Raw genomic sequence first — 15,606 nt, 5'->3', positions numbered from 1 at the left:
TTTTTTTCCCTGATTTTTCCCTTTTCCTTTCCCAAATTTTTCTGGTTTTCCCCAATTTTTTCCTGATTTTTTTCTTTTTTTTTTTTTTTCTGAATTTTTATCCTTTTCCTATTTTTTTCCCTGATTTTTCCCTGATTTATCTTTTTTATAAATTTTTTTTCTAATTTTTTTTCTACTTTTTTTGCAATTTATTCTCAAATATATCAGATTTCTTCCTTGATTTTTCCAATTCTTTTCCAATTTTTTAATGATTTCTCTGGATTTTTCCCAAGGTTTTTAATCTTTTTTTTCCTGATATTTTCCCTGATTTTTCCCAATTTTTTTCACGCCTTTCCTAATTTTTCCTGATTTTTCCCTATTCTTTTCCCAAATTTTTCCTACTTTTCTCCCAATTTATTCTCAAATTTCCCTGATTTTTCCTGGTTTTTCGCATTTTTTTCCCCATTTTTTCCAGATTTTATTTCTCTTTCTTTTCCTTAGTTTCCCCGATTTTTCCCAATCCTTTCCCAGTTTTATTCCTGATTTTCCCCATTTTTCCTCCAATTTTTTCCTGTTTTTTTCCTGATTTTTCCTTCTTTTCCTATTTTTTCTGATTTCTTCCCCATTTTTTCTGATTTTTACTGATTTTTCCCAGTTTTTTTCCACTTTCCTGATTTTTTCCCCAGTTTTTCCTTGAGGTTTTTTTTTTTCCCCCAGATTTTTCCTGGTTTTCCCCAATTTTCTCTCAAATTTTTTCCGTGCTTTTTCCCCCTTTTTTTTTTATATCTCCCTGTTTTGGTTGTTTTGGGGTTTTTTTGCTTTTCCCTGATTTTTCTCTTATATTTTCCTTGAATTTATCTTGGTTTTTTTCCCATTTTTTCCCCTCACACAGTTTCCTTCACACTCCCAGTCTGATCCCAGTCACTCCCAGTCTAATCCCAGTCACTCCCAGTATGAGGCCAGTGGCCCCCAGTTGCTCCCTGGCAGTGCCAGTGTGACCCCAGTAGCCTCCAGTGTGATCCCTGGGACTCCCTGTCTCTCCCAGTATATCCCAGTCATTCCCAGCTCCTCCCAGTTGCTCTCAGCATGATTCCAGTTGTTCCCAGCCACTCCCAGTCAATCCCAGTATGATTCCAGTCACCCTCAGTGGGATCCCAGTCTCAGCCAGCAGGGACCCAGCTGCTCCCACTGGGATCCCAGTATGATCCCAGTTGAGTGTGATCCCAGAATAGTTGCAATTCTTCCCAGTTCCTACCAGTGTGATCCCAGTTGTCCCTGGAATAGTCCCAGTCCATCTCAGCAGGGTCCCACTCACTCCCAGTTGCCCCCACCACTGTTCCAGCTGTTCCCAGTATGGTTATAGACACTCCCAGTATATCCCAGTTGCCCCAGTAAGGTTCTGGTTACCTCAGAATGATCCCACTCTTTCCCACTTCCTCCCAGTATGATCCCAGCTGTGGTCTCAGTTCCCTCAGCATGGTTCCAGTACCTTCCAGTTGATCCCAGTTGCTCCCAATGTGTCCACATTTTCCTCCCAGCATGGGCCCAGTAGCTCCCAGTAACCCCCAGTCAGGTTCCATTCACACCCACTGTAATCCCAGTGGTTCCCAGTGCTATCCCTGTAGGAGCCATTGTCACTCCCAGTATGGTTCCAGTCACTTCCAGGATGATCCCAGTCACTCCCACTACAATCGCAGTCACTCCCAGTATGGTTCCAGTATGGTTCCAGTCATGGCCAGAGTGACTCCCTGTCACTCCCAGGATGGGCCCAGTTGCTCCCAGTCACCTCCAGCATGGTTCCAGTCCCAGCCAGCCCCTTTGCAGTCACTCTCAGTATGATCCCAGCTAGTTCCAGCAGGATCCCAGTATGACCCCAGCATGGGCACAGCTGCTCCCAAGACTATCCAGCATGGTTCCAGTTGCTCCCATTTACCTGCACTGTGGTTTCAGTCTCTCCCAGTCTATCCCAGTTGCTCCTAGTCACTCCTTGGGTGCTTCCAGCCTGATCCCAGTTGCTCCTAGTCACTCCCAGTCACCCTGAGTGCAGTCCCAGTTGCTGCCAGTATGGTCCCAGTCTTGCCCAGCATGGCCCAGCTGCTCCCACTGTGATCCCAGTAGGACCTCAGCATGGTTCCAGTCACTCCCTGTTCCTCTCTGTGTGATCCCAGTTGCACCCAGTTTAATCCCAGTATAGTTGCAGTCCCTCCCCAGATGATCCCAGACCCTCCCAGCATGGTTCCAGTAATGCCCAGTTGCCCCCAGTGCAGACCCAGTCAATCCCAGTTGTTCCCAGTTGTCCCCAGCATGGTTCCCGTTGTTCCCAGCGTGATTTCAATTTCCCCAGGATGGTCACAGACATTCCCAGTATATCCCATGTGCCCTCAGCATGCTTGTGCTCATTCCCAAGGATTCCCAGTTGCCCCAGTAAGGTTCCAGTTACCCCAGTCCAAACCAGTCCCTGCCAGTGCTGCCACTCCTGGGATCCCCCAGCCCTCTCTGTGTTCCCCCCTCCCACATCTCCCCAGAGGAGCCCCAAGGGCTGGCAGTCCCCAGCCAGGGTCCCCAGCCAGCCCCAGGTTGGATCTGCAGCCCCCAATTTTCCCAGTTTCCCTCTCCTTTTCCCCGGGCCGGGTTCCCCCCGTCCCCAGCGGGTGGGAGCAGCGGAGAGCCCCGCGCTGCCCATCCCGACCTGTCCCGGCTCCATCCCCGCTCCTGCCGTGGGCTGTGAGGGGTTTGGGAACGGGGCACCGAGGGTGTCACTGCTCCTGGGGGAGGAGGAGGAGGGATGGAAGTAGGAGAAGGAGGTGGGGTTAGAGAGGAGGAGCAGGAGGAAGAGGAGGGACAAAGGAGGATCAGGGAAAGGAGAAGGAACCACAAGGTCCAACATTCCCTGAATTCACAGCCCCCACCTGTGAGATCATCACCCCCCATCCCAGAGGTGACCAGGGAGGGGGAGTTTGGCCCAGATACCCTGGGGGGTTCCTGGGTTGGGTTTTTAGGGGGGATGATTGGAGAATGAAGAACTCCAAAGCTGAGTGCAGAATACCCCCTGGGGGGACATTGGGGGGTCCTGGTGGCGGCTGCTCTCAGAGGCAGCCTGGAGGAGAAGGTCCTGTCCCCCAGGACCCCAAAGTGGGGAGCCCAGAGAGGGGGAGCACCACAATTCACGGGACCCTCAACAGCCTGGAGAGGGGCAGGGGGGACTCCTTGGACTACCTGCACCCCTAAGCAGAGAATGAGGGGAAAAGGGACCATAGAAATCCAAAAAGCCCCATCACCTGTAAATGAGGAGATGGAAATGGGGGGAACTTTTCAGATTCCTGGCACTCCCAGCAGCCTGGGGAGGGCAGGGACTGAGCAGACAGAGGAACCCCAGTACAAGTGTGACCCCCAGGAACTGGGACGGGGGGAACCCCTGAACACCAAAAGGGAGAGACCAGAGATGGGGAAATCCTGGGAGGCATTTTCAGGGCTGAATTTTGGTGTTTGGGATGTTTTTATGGATGGCTGGTGAGTTCTAGAGATGGACTTGGGCAGAACAAACTCCCTAACCCAATGTGCTCATGAATTGTATTTCTCCCCAAACCAGGATTTCCCATTCCCAAACCTTGTCCAGATGGAGAAGGAGGCTGTGAGGAAGAGGAAGATGCCCCAGGACACCCAGGCAGGTGAGGAGGAAGTCAGTGCCCCTTTCCCCCTCTCTCCTGCTCCATCTCCCAGCCCAGCCTGGCCCCCGGCTGCAGGACAACCCCGCTGCCGACGCCGTCCTGCCGGGGACGCACTGGGGGGATCTCCTTCCCCTTCCCTCTGGCACGGAGGCAAATCCCATCCTCTCCTTGTCCTTCCTCCCCCAGACAAGGAGCTGAGGATGGAGACCAGAGAGGACAAATCCCCACGGCAGAACCTCATGGAAGAAGCTGTTTTGAGTGGCTCCACAGCACAGGAATCCAACAGGGAAGAAAAGCCATGGAGATCCTACAGGAGGAGGGGCTCCAAACCCATCCCAGGGTGCTCTGAGGAGGAAAGACCCACCCTGTGCTGGGAAGGCGGCCGGAGATCCAGCCAGGGCTCTGAGCTGGTGGTCCATGAGCAGCTTCAGGATGGGGAGAAGCCCTGCAAGTGCTTGGAGTGTGGGAAGAGCTTCAGCCAGAGCTCATTCCTGATCCGCCACCAGATGATCCACACTGGGGAATGGGCCTACGAGTGTGGGGAATGTGGGAAGAGCTTCAGCTGCAGCTCCCACCTCATCATCCACCAGCGCATCCACACTGGGGAGAGGCCCTATGAGTGTCCTGAGTGTGGGAAGAGGTTTCAGAGGAGCTCCAATCTCCTCCTGCACCAGCGGATTCACACGGATGAGAGGCCCTTCCGCTGCCCTGACTGTGGGGAGGGCTTCAAGCACAACTCCCACCTCATCAGGCACCGGCGCATCCACACTGGGGAGAAGCCCTACAAGTGTGGGGAATGTGGGAAGAGCTTCAGCCACAGCTCCAGCCTGACCATCCACCAGAGGACTCACACTGGGGAACGTCCCTATGAGTGTGGGGAATGTGGGATGACCTACAGCCGGAGGTCCAAACTGACCATCCACCAGATGATCCACACTGGGGAGCGGCCCTACGAGTGTCTCCAGTGTGGGAAGAGGTTTCAGACCAGCTCCCATCTCCTCCAGCACCAGCTGATTCACACGGATGAGAGACCCTTCCGCTGCCCTGAGTGCAGGAAGGGCTTCAAGCACAACTCCAACCTCATCAAGCACCGGCGCATCCACACTGGGGAGAGGCCCTACGAGTGTCCCCAGTGTGGGAAGAGATTCACCCAGAGCTCTCACTTGACCCAGCACCAATGGATGCACCGGTAAGGGAAGCCCTGTGAGTGCCCCAAGTGCAGGAAGGTGTCCATGTGCTGCTCCAGCTCCATCCCCCATCAGAGGACCCACGTTGGGCAGGACCTGATGACCCACGTTCCCAGTGATCTGTGTTGGCAACACACTGGGCTGGTGGTCATTTTGATTTGGCCCTAATTTTCTTTTGATTCATCTTCATCCCTTTAAAACAGACAAAATTTAGGTAAAAGTCTACAGATTCATCAAAGGCATCTAAAACATCTCTTTTACTAGTGCTTGAAGGGAATCTGGTATTCAGGGAGGTAATGGGGAGGGTTTTGGGGGTATTTGGTTTATTTGTCTCCATCTCTTGCCACTCAAGGAGATGAGCGAGTTCTATCTGTCACCTCAAAACCACTCAGTGCCATTGAAATCTACTCAATCCCACCCAAAATTACTGGATTCCACAGTCCCTCAGGGTGTGTTGCCTTAAATTTTAGCTTTCATATTTTTCAAATTCTGCACTGCCTAGGTTTGTAGTTTTGAACTTCCTATTAAGTGCTAGTGAGCTCTCTTCAGAGAGTAGGTAGACAAAACAATTCCTTTTCTAGCTTGATACCAAGGACAGTCGTTACAAGTTCCAGGCCCAAAAGCATGAACAAGGGTGGACTGAAGAGAGAAAACAAGAAGGATGGGACTTCCTCATCTGAAGCTGTAATTGGAAATGAATCCAAATATGCAGATGGACCTAAACTTCTAAAAATGTGAGACCTCATGATCACTTGTCCATTTTTGTGACCATTTCTGGTCCATTTTGGGTGTAGCCCTGTCCAGGTTCTTGTACTGCCCAAGGTGTATCCTTTAAGGCCTTTTAAGAAACTTTATTCTTAACTCTGTGCAGCCTCTGTTCTAGGCCAGCTTTCTAAAGGCATCAGGTGGAATGGGGTTGGAAGTGGATTGGGTGAAGTGGGATGCAGATCAGGAGGGGTGAGATGGGCATTGGGTGGGGCAGGATGGGTGGGATGGAGTTTGGGAGGTGTAAAATGGGGGAAATCGAGCTTGGGAAGGCATTTTGATGTCCAGCAGGGATGGGATGGATTGGCCTTGGGATTGGGGAGGTGGGGTTGGATCTACAATGAGACAGCCAAAGTTTGGGGATGATGAAAAAAGAGGGTGCGACATATTCAGCGAGTTTTGGATATTCCACATTCCTGAAGACATTTTGGGGTATCTCACGTTTCTGAGTTGGTTTTGGGGCACTCCCCAGCTCTCGGGGTTTTCCTGAGAGCAGCTCCATGGAGCCCCATTGCCAGGGCTGGTTGCCATGGGCACGAGCTCAGAGCTGTAGCCAGAGTGCGTTGCCTCAGCGCTGGAGAGCAGAGAAATGATGAATGGCCCCAGACATCTCCAGGGTGTGTTTGGGGGCAGAGCAAGTTCTGCCTGTGTGGGGCGGTCACTGCCCCAGCCCAGCCACTGCAGCCTCTGCTCCAGCCCCAAAGTGGCTGCCAAGCCCCTGGCACCCCGAAAACCCCAGCTGGGAGAGGGAGCAGAGCAGGTGAGGCTGTGACACGGGTGTGACACTGACATGTGCCACGGCCCTGGAGCTCACAGCAGCTGAGATGGCGCTGGATCCAAGGCTGACCGTGGATCTCTGTCCCTCTCTTTTCTCCTGACTTCCAGTTTTCAAAATCTGGATAGCTTGAAGTTGGATGGGTTGGACGAGTTGGCTCAGTCTGTGCTTAGTGAAGTGATTTCCTCTAATTGCATGCAGATTTATGATTTCCCAAGTACCTCATTCTCTAAAGTTTGCAGCTGAAAGTTTGTTCCCCACCCTCCTGAGAAGTTTGTTGTTTTCTCCCATGCACTGCCCGAGGGGATGGAGGTACCTCAGGTCCCTTTCCAGCAGGGCCCGAGCGAGCTTGGGGCACAGCACAGGAACTGCAATGCTGAGCCAGCCCTGGCTGGGTTGGAGGAAGCAGAAAGGCCAAGCCCTGAGCCCAGGCCTGGCCCAGCCGGGCCTGTCCCTCACGGGTGGCTCGGGGCTCTTTGTGGGGCAGTGGGATGTGAGGGGCAGCAAGGACAAATGCCATAAACCTGCGAGCCCTGCCAGCCTCCTCAGGGAGGGCCGAGGGAGGAGCAAAGACCTTCCTGGGGCTGTGCCCTGGGCCAGGAGGGATTGTGCCAGTGGAGTTGACCCTAAATTTCTTCTCCCAGGCAGCTTTAGGACATGGAACATGGAGAAGCAAGAGCCAACTCTCAGCTTTCCACAGTCCTCCAGTAGAATCCTGTGTGGGGAGCAGCCTGGGAGCAGGGTTTGTGTGTCAGGGGAGGGGAATTCAGAGCCCTTTTCTCCCCCATGGGCTGAGGGTCTGCATTTTCAATGGCCCTGCAGCTGCCAAAGGGGCCTTTTTCACCCAGCTGAGAACAGTTCTGCTGATAGCCTGTCCTAAACCAGTTTTTCCTGCAAATTTGCTGATGAAGCCACATTTTTTGCAGCCCCAGGTCTTGTGTGCATGCAGGTGTCTCAACTGAAGGGTGGAACAGCTCTGCCAGGTAGGAGTTCTCTTTTTCATGGTGGATTTTTGGGGTTTTTTATAAATTAACTCCCCCTGTGAGCTGTGGGCAGAGCTCTGTAACTGTGACACTTGTCTGTGGCACTGTGGGGGTGGCCAAGGGCACCTTCCCCGAGCTGTGTGCAGAGGAATCCACAGCAGCCCAGGCCGGGGGTGCTCAGTGGCCGCTCAGTTCCGCTGACTGGACGCGGCTCTGGCCGCTTCCCTTGGAGCGTCTCCAGGGAGGGAACGCTGGGGCTGCTGGCCCGGCTGTGCTGGCACTGCCAGGGGAACGCTGGGGCTGCTGGCCCGGCTGTGCTGGCACTGCCAGGGGAACGCTGGGGCTGCTGGCCCGGCTGTGCTGTCACTGCCAGGGGAACGCTGGGGCTGCTGGCCCGGCTGTGCTGGCACTGCCAGGGGAACGCTGGGGCTGCTGGCCCGGCTGTGCTGGCACTGCCAGGGGAACGCTGGGGCTGCTGGCCCGGCTGTGCTGTCACTGCCAGGGGAACGCTGGGGCTGCTGGCCCGGCTGTGCTGTCACTGCCAGGGGAACGCTGGGGCTGCTGGCCCGGCTGTGCTGGCACTGCCAGGGGAACGCTGGGGCTGCCCCGCTCCTGCCCCACCCCATCAGCTCTGCCAGCGCCTCCAGGGGACACAAAGGCTGAGCCCAAGGGTGAGAGTTGCACAAGGGGCTGAGCTGGCATCTGGGACCCATTGGGATCATGGAGTGCAGCCCCCGGCCCTGCACAGACACCCCAACAATCGCAGCCTGTGCATCCCTGGCAGCGCTGGCCAAAGGCTCCTGGAGCTGCGGCAGCCTCGGGGCCGTGCCCATTCCCTGGGGAGCCTGGGCACTGCCCCAGCCCCCTGGGGGGGAAGAAGCTTTTGCTCATCTCCAGCCCAGCCCTGCCCTGGCCCAGCTCCAGCCGTTCCCTCGGCTCCTGTCCCTGCTCACCTGGGCAGAGATCAGAGCTTGCCCACAGAAGCTGTGGCTGCCCCTGGATCCCTGGAAGTGTCCAAGGCCAGGCTGGACGGGGCTTGGAGCAGCCTGGGATAGTGGAAGGTGTCCCTGCCATGGCAGGGGATGGAACGAGATGAACTTTAAGGTCTCTTCCAAGCCAAGGCATTCTGTGATTCTGTGATTTTGGGGGAGATGCTGAAGCTCTGGCTCAGCTTTATCTCAGCAAATGTCTGGACCCAGCAGCAGCCATGGGTGGGATCATCTCCTCCTCCCTCTCGCTGTGGCTGTAACTCACCCAAGGGCAGTGTCATAAATCAATTTGAAATTTGGACAGCTAGGTCTATTGGGTTAACAGCAGTTTAATAACAAGAAAAAAAAGATACAATTTAGTGAATTGAATACAATAATCCAATTTAATAAAATAATACAATTTAGTGGATTGAATAGCAATTTGATATAGAAGGAATACAATTTAGTAAAAGAGTACAATTTAGTGAATAGTGAATATATTCATATATATATATATGTATGTATATATATATGTATATATATGTATGAATATAGATATGAATATAGCTTGCCAGTAATTATGATTAAAGCATAAGCAAAACTGACCGGGGTATGGAGAGGGCTTCTCAACCCCCTTACATATGAAATAGAGCAATTAAAACTAAACTTATATACTGTATACTTATACATATTCATTCATGTTTCCAGTAAGTCTCCTCCAATTTCTGATTCTTTAATTTTACATCACTATTCTTCATAGTGCATGCTTCACTTGTTGCTAGGGGGTCTTCAGTCTTCTTTTGGTGGTCTTTTGGATGAAGGCTTACACTCATCCTCGTTGTCCTCTGTCCTCCACCTGACAGGCTGTGTGTGCGTCCTAAGTGTTGTGTTATGTAAGTGAGCATTGTGCTCCACTAATTAGTCTTATATTTTATAATTTTCAGGCCCTATGCCTAAAGTCATTCCAACTTTATCCATCTCAAGGTCGATTTTGTCTTAGGACATTCCTTATCTCAAAACTACATCCTGTATCTTAATTTTAACATGTAACATCTGTAGAGGGGTACATCTGCCTTGTAACACCAATTCCCTTGATTACTTCTAATAATAACAACTTTCCAAATAGTTATAATTTAGTTCATTTTCATTTATTACAGGAGGGTGTGAAAACAGGAGCATTGTTTGGTGTGGCCTCCTCTCTGCCTTTCACACCTTTCAGTGCTTTGAGCCAGCCAAGAGCTTTCTCCAGGAGTGCAATGAAGCAGCTGTTGCTGCTCCCAGCTCTGGCTCTTCCCAGTCTCTGCCCCTGCCTGGTTTTGTCCCTCTTGCTGTGCCCTCTGTTCCCCCAGGGGGCTGCCCCAGGCTGAGGGATCAGATCCAGGCACTGCTGCTGCTCCCTGGGGACCAGCCCCAGTTTGGTTGTTGCTGTCAGTGCCAGCAGAAGCGGTGGCTGGAGCAGCGGGTGCTGACAGTGGCCCAAGGCCCGGGGCTGGAGGGGTCCCTGGGCTGGGGCTGGGAGGGAGCTGCCCCTTGTTCTCCCTCTGCCTCCCGCAGAGCTGGGCCGGGCACAAGTGGGGCAGCAGAGCCAACAGGGAGCCTGCGAGTCTCTTGCAGCCGTGCCTGCTCAGAGTTTGGCCTTGGAGCTTCAGGTGGGCAAAGGCAGCTGCTCTGCTCCCTCTGCGTGTGCCCGTGTTCAGCAGTGCTGCTCCATCAGTCTGTGCCCAGCAACGGGGAAAAGCCTCAGCCCTGCAGGGCCAGGAGCTGCCGGGCTCTGCCTGAGCAGCTCAGCCAGCGGGAAGGGAGCTGCTCCACACGGGAACCAGGAGCAAAGGACATGCCTTTTCTAGGACATGCTTTCTGTAAAAACAAAACAACAACAACAAAAAAAAACAAAACAAAAACCTAAAAACCAGAAAACATAAAAAAGAAATGAAAGATAAAAATTGCCCCCAAATGTGTAGTGAAAAATCTTCTATAACTCTGGAGTAAGAAAGAGGTAACTGATCTTTTGAAAAAGAGAACTCAGCCTTGATTTTAGTTCCTTAGTTTGTACACGTGGAAAGGATGCATTAGCTGCCTTCCTTGACAGATTTGATGGATGTTTTCCAATATAAAGATCTTTTACACTGCAGTTAAAGGAATAGGAAATTGAAATTCATGTTCTTCATGACTGTGTCTTGAGTGTAAAAATTTTGCTGTTTGAAACTTGGACCTAAAGTGTTGCAAATGGAAGTGATAAATCCCAATGGACTGAGGGAATGCAGTTTTTCCTATGGGATGTGCAGCACTCCAAGGACTTCCTCAGTGGGGCTGTGGCTGCTTGGAGCTTTGTCCTGTGCCACTCCGGGATGTCATGAAATGGGACTTCACCTGCCACCAGCCCAGGTCACGCTTTGCCACCCCAGCTCCTTGGACCCTGTGTCCCCAAAGAAGACACAAGGTGTTTCTGCTGCTCCACCTTTGCACAGATCCACAGAGAGCTGGGATTATCCCAAGTCTCGTGTCTCCATTGTGCCATATTCCTAAAGAACCAGCAGCCCATCCCGACGAATATGGTGAGTTATGTGAATGGTTGTCAGCTCCCTTTCCTGACTAGAAATCCTGAAACTGCTTCTAAATGCTGTTCCCTTCAGCTCTTGGACACCTACTGACACAGAGCTGGGAAAAAAATGCCCTGGCCATGGCTTACAAGGTGAGTTCTGCCAAAGTTAGAGCTCTGTGGGAAATCTCTATCCATCCCTCTCCTTTTAATATATCTGTACGTGGGGGTGTGCGTGGATGTGTCTTGGATGGAAAGGAAGGAGTGTGCAAACAACGTGACTGACACTTTCACTCTCTGTGCTCATTCCATACTCATGGGTACCAAGATATTATGGAAACCTTTGCAAGGACAGACCTTCTGTCCATGGATACAGAGACATCCAAGAGCCCCTGGCACAGACAGACCCTTCTGTCCATGGCTACAGAGACATCCAAGAGCCCCTGGCACAGACAGACATTGCTGCTCTTCAGCCACTGACAGGATGAGTCCCTGAGACTGGGGCTTGGCCTTCCTCGTGGTGAGGGGCATCAAGGAAGGCTGCAGTGTGATGGAGACTGTGATGGGCTGGGAACTCACTGGGGGAAAGGAGGGAGCAGTTGTGAAGTAAAATGCAGGTGTGGGACACAACTGTTCAGAAAGGGCTGAGCTACAGCTTGAGTAAAAAATGAAAATGAAATTAAATGAAAAATGTCATTTGGGATCATCCCAGATGGATTTCATTTCAGAAGTTATGGAACAAGTTTAATTTTTGGGGGGTGTCATGTTTTCCCTTGGAGGTGGACACTCTGCAGACTTAGGCTGCATTGCCAAAATGCTCAAGTCTCTGCTGCAGGTCACAGCGTTTCTTCTTTGGCTGATCCTGGCCCGGTGCTGAGCCCAGCAGAGCCCTGGCAGAGCCCAGAGCAGCCTCAGCATCCGCAGAGCCCGGCTGCAAGGAGAGAAAGCAGAAACCGCCCGTCAGCTGAAGGCTCCTGTCCCCTTGTCCCAGCCAGCCGCGGTGCCCAGGCCATGCTGGCCGTGCTCAGAGCTGGGCCCAAAGCTGCCCATCACTGCTGCCTTGGGGAGCAGAGCAGGAGGGCAGGACATGTGCCCAGCCTGCAGCCAGCCACGGCAGATCCAGCCCCTCAGCAGCTGCCCAGAGCGGGATGCTCCTGTGCCCGCTGCCATCTCCCAAAAGCTCTTGTCCCAGCCATGCCAAGGAGATGAGGACCCACCTCACACCATCCGCTGCCACAAGAAAAGCTGGTCCCAAACGATGTCCTCAGTCTTCTCCAAGGGCACGGCCCATCCACGCCACAGCTGGTCCCAAGCACTTCCTGATCCAGACTGGACCCCACCTGGAACGCTTCCTTTAGAAAAACAAACAACAAATTAATGAAAATTGGTTACAGACAAAAAGGGGGAACAAGGAAAATGGTAAAAAATCTTATGTCTGTCAGGAGCTTGAGGAAGGCCCAACCCCTACCTTCTGGGGAAAAACCCACCCATGGGTGAGGGAAGCCCATGCTTTCTCCCTTTCCCCCTGCACTGTCCCCCAAAATCACGGTGATCCCAAAGCAAAGCAGGGGAGTGGAGCAGCCCAAGCCCTTCCTTGCCTGCACAGCAAAGCAGCCGTGCTCAGGTTCTAGAGTCCCTGTGCTCCAAATTGTGGGATTTTTCTTAGATTTTGTGGTATTTTGTGAGGATTTGGTGGGATGTTTCTGGAATTTTTGGGATTTATTTGTACTGTTGTAGAATTTTCTGGAATTTTGTGGGATTTTTCTTGAATTTTATAGGATATTGAGGAGATTTTGTGAGAGTTTTGTGGGATTTTGAGGGATTTTTAGCAGACATGAAGGATTTTGAGGTAATTTCTTAGGTTTTGTGGAAATTTGTGGGGGTTTTGTGGGATGTTTCTGGAATTTGTTTGGCTTTGGGGAAAATTTCTGCAATTTTATTGGTTTTTTTCCTGGAATTTTGTGGGATTTTGTGGGAACTTAGAGAACTGTGAGGGATTTTTCTTCGATTCTGTGGAATTTTGTGGAGATATGGTTGGATATTTCTGGAATTTGGCAGGGTTTTGAGAACATTTAATGATTTGTGTGGGATTTTTCTGCAATTTTGTGGGATTTTTCTTGAATTTTGCAGGATATTGGGGAGATTTTGTGGAAGTTTTTTGTAATTTTGAGGGATTTTGAGGAGACATGAAGAATTTTGAGGTATTTTTCTTCGATTTTGTGGAAATGTGTGGGGATATTGTGGGATGATGACTGGAATTTGTTGGGGTTTTGAGAAGATTTCTGCAATTTTGTGGGATTTTCTGAAAATTTTAGGGGATTTTTCTTAGATTTTTTGGATATTCAGGAGATTTTTGGAAATGTTTCTGAAATTTGGTAGGGTTTTGAGAAGATTTCAGCAATTTTGTGGGATTTTTCTGCAATTTTGGGTAAATTTGTGGAGATTTTATGGGATATTTCTGGAATTTGGTGGGGTTTTGAGGGAATTTAGGGAATTGTGTGGGATTTTTCTGCAGATTGGTAGGATTTTGTGGGGACTTGAAGAATTATGAGGGATTTTTCTAACCTATCTTGGAATTTTGTGGAGATTTGGTGGGATCTTTCTGGACTTTGTTGTGGTTTTGAGGAAATTCAGGGAATCTTGTGGGATTTTTCTTGAATTTGGTGTGATTTTTCTTGAATTTTGTCGGATATTGAGAAGATTTTGTGGGAGTTTTGTGGAATTTTGTAAGGTTTTCTGGAATTTTGTAGGATTTTGAAAAGACGTGAAGAATTTTGTGGGATTTTTCTTAGATGTTGTGGAAATTTGAGGCGATTTGGTGGGATGTTTCTGGAATTTGTTGGGGTTTTGAGGAAATTTATGAAATTGTGTGGGATTTGTCTGCAGTTTGGTGGGATTTTTCTTGAATTTGGTAGGATATTGAAACAATTTTGTGGGAATTTTGTAGGATTTTGAGGGATTTTGAGGAGACATGAAGAATTTTGAGGTATTTTCTTAGATTTTGTGGAAATGTGTGGGTATTTGGTGGGATGTGACTGGAATTTGGTGGGGTTTTGAGAAGAGTTTTTGCAATATTGTGTGATTTTTTTACTGGAATGTTGTGGGATTTTGAAGAGACTTAAAGAATTTTGTGGGATTTTTCTCAAGATGTTGTGGAAATTTGTGGTGATTTGGTGGGATTTTTTTCTGGAATTTGGTGGGGTTTTGAGAAGATTTCAGAATGGTGTGGGATTTTTCTGCAATTTGGTGGGATTTTTCCTGAATTTCATAGGATATTGAGAAGATTTTCTGGGAGTTCAGTGGAATTTTGAGGAATTTTGAGGAGACATGAAGAATTTTGAGGTATTTTCTTTGACTTTGTGGAAAGGTGTGGTGATTTGGTGGGATGTGACAGGAATTTGTTGGGGTTTTGAGAAGATTTTTGGAATTTTGTGGGATTCTTTTCTGGAATGTTGTGGTATTTTGAGGAGACTTGAAGAATTTTGTGGGATTTTTCTTAGATGTTGTGGAAATTTGTGGTGATTTGGTGGGATGTTTCTGCAATTTTGTGGGATTTTTTTGCAATGTTTTGGTATTTTGTGGAATTTTGAGGAAACGAAGAATTTTGTGGGATTTTTCATAGATGTTGTGGAAATCTGTGTCGATTTGGTGGGATGTTTCTGGGATTTGGTGGGGTTTTGAGGAAATTTATGAAATTGTGTGGGATTTTTCTGCAATTTGGTGGGATTTTTCCTGAATTTCATAGGATATTGAGAAGATTTTGTGGGAGTTTTGTGGAATTTTTAGGGATTTTTAGGCGACATGAAGAATTTTGAGTTTTTTCCTTAGATTTTGTGGAAATGTGTGGGGATTTGGTGGGATGTGACTGGAATTTGTTGGGGTTTTCAGAAGATTTCTGCAGTTGTGTGGGATTTTTTTCTGGAATGTTGTGGGATTTTGAGGCGACTTGAAGAATTTTGTGAGATTTTTCTTAGCTGTTGTGGAAATTTGGGACGATTTGGTGGGATGTTTCTGGAATTTGGGGGGGTTTTGAAAAAATTTATGAAATTGTGTGGGATTTTTCTGCAGTTTGGTGGGATATTTCCTGAATTTGGTAGGATATTGAAAAGATTTTCTGCGAGTTTTGCATAATTTTGAAGGATTTTGAGGAGACTTGAAGGATTTGGTGGGATTTTTCTCTAGATGTTGTGGAAATTTGTGGTGATTTGGTGGGATGTTTCTTGAATTTTGTGGGATTTTTTTGCAATGTTGTGGTATTTTGTGAGATTTTGAGGAGTCTTGAAGGATTTGGTGGGATATTTCTTAGATGATGTGGAAATTTCTGGCGATTGGGTGGGATGTTTCTGGAATTTGGTGGGGTTTTTAGGAAATTTATGAAATTGTGTGGGATTTGTCTGCAGTTTGGTGGGATTTTTCTTGAATTTGGTAGGATATTGAAAAGATTTTCTGGGAGTTTTGTAGAATTTTGAAGAATTTTGAGGAGATATGAAGAATTTTGAGGTATTTTCTTAGATTTTGTGGATATGTTTGGGGATTTGGTGGGATGTGACGGGAATTGGGTGGGGTTTTGAGAAGGTTTCTGCAATGTTGTGGGATTTTTTTCTGAAATGTTGTGGGATTTTGAGGAAACTTGAAGAATTTTGTGGGATTTTTCTCAAGATGTTGTGGAAATTTGTGGTGATTTTATGGGATGTGACTGGAATTTGGTGGGGTTTTGAGAAGATTTCTGCGATTTTGTGGAA

The 15,606-nt window shown here is 49.1% G+C and overlaps 1 protein-coding gene across 1 annotated transcript in view; it reads left to right on the top strand.

The window, feature by feature from the left end:
• Nucleotides 1-15,606, top strand: part of LOC147646520 (uncharacterized) — a 319,904-nt gene that overhangs the window by 192,260 nt on the left and 112,038 nt on the right. The window contains 1 exon segment of the mRNA XM_086873319.1: nucleotides 4,120-4,875. Coding sequence (XP_086729445.1) covers nucleotides 4,120-4,875 — 756 coding nt within the window.

The sequence above is a fragment of the Cyanistes caeruleus genome, unplaced genomic scaffold (assembly GCF_971803275.1).
Source record: "Cyanistes caeruleus unplaced genomic scaffold, bCyaCae1.hap1.1 HAP1_SCAFFOLD_94, whole genome shotgun sequence".
Classification (NCBI taxonomy): domain Eukaryota; kingdom Metazoa; phylum Chordata; class Aves; order Passeriformes; family Paridae; genus Cyanistes; species Cyanistes caeruleus.
This window is presented reverse-complemented; position numbering and strand designations above follow the sequence as displayed.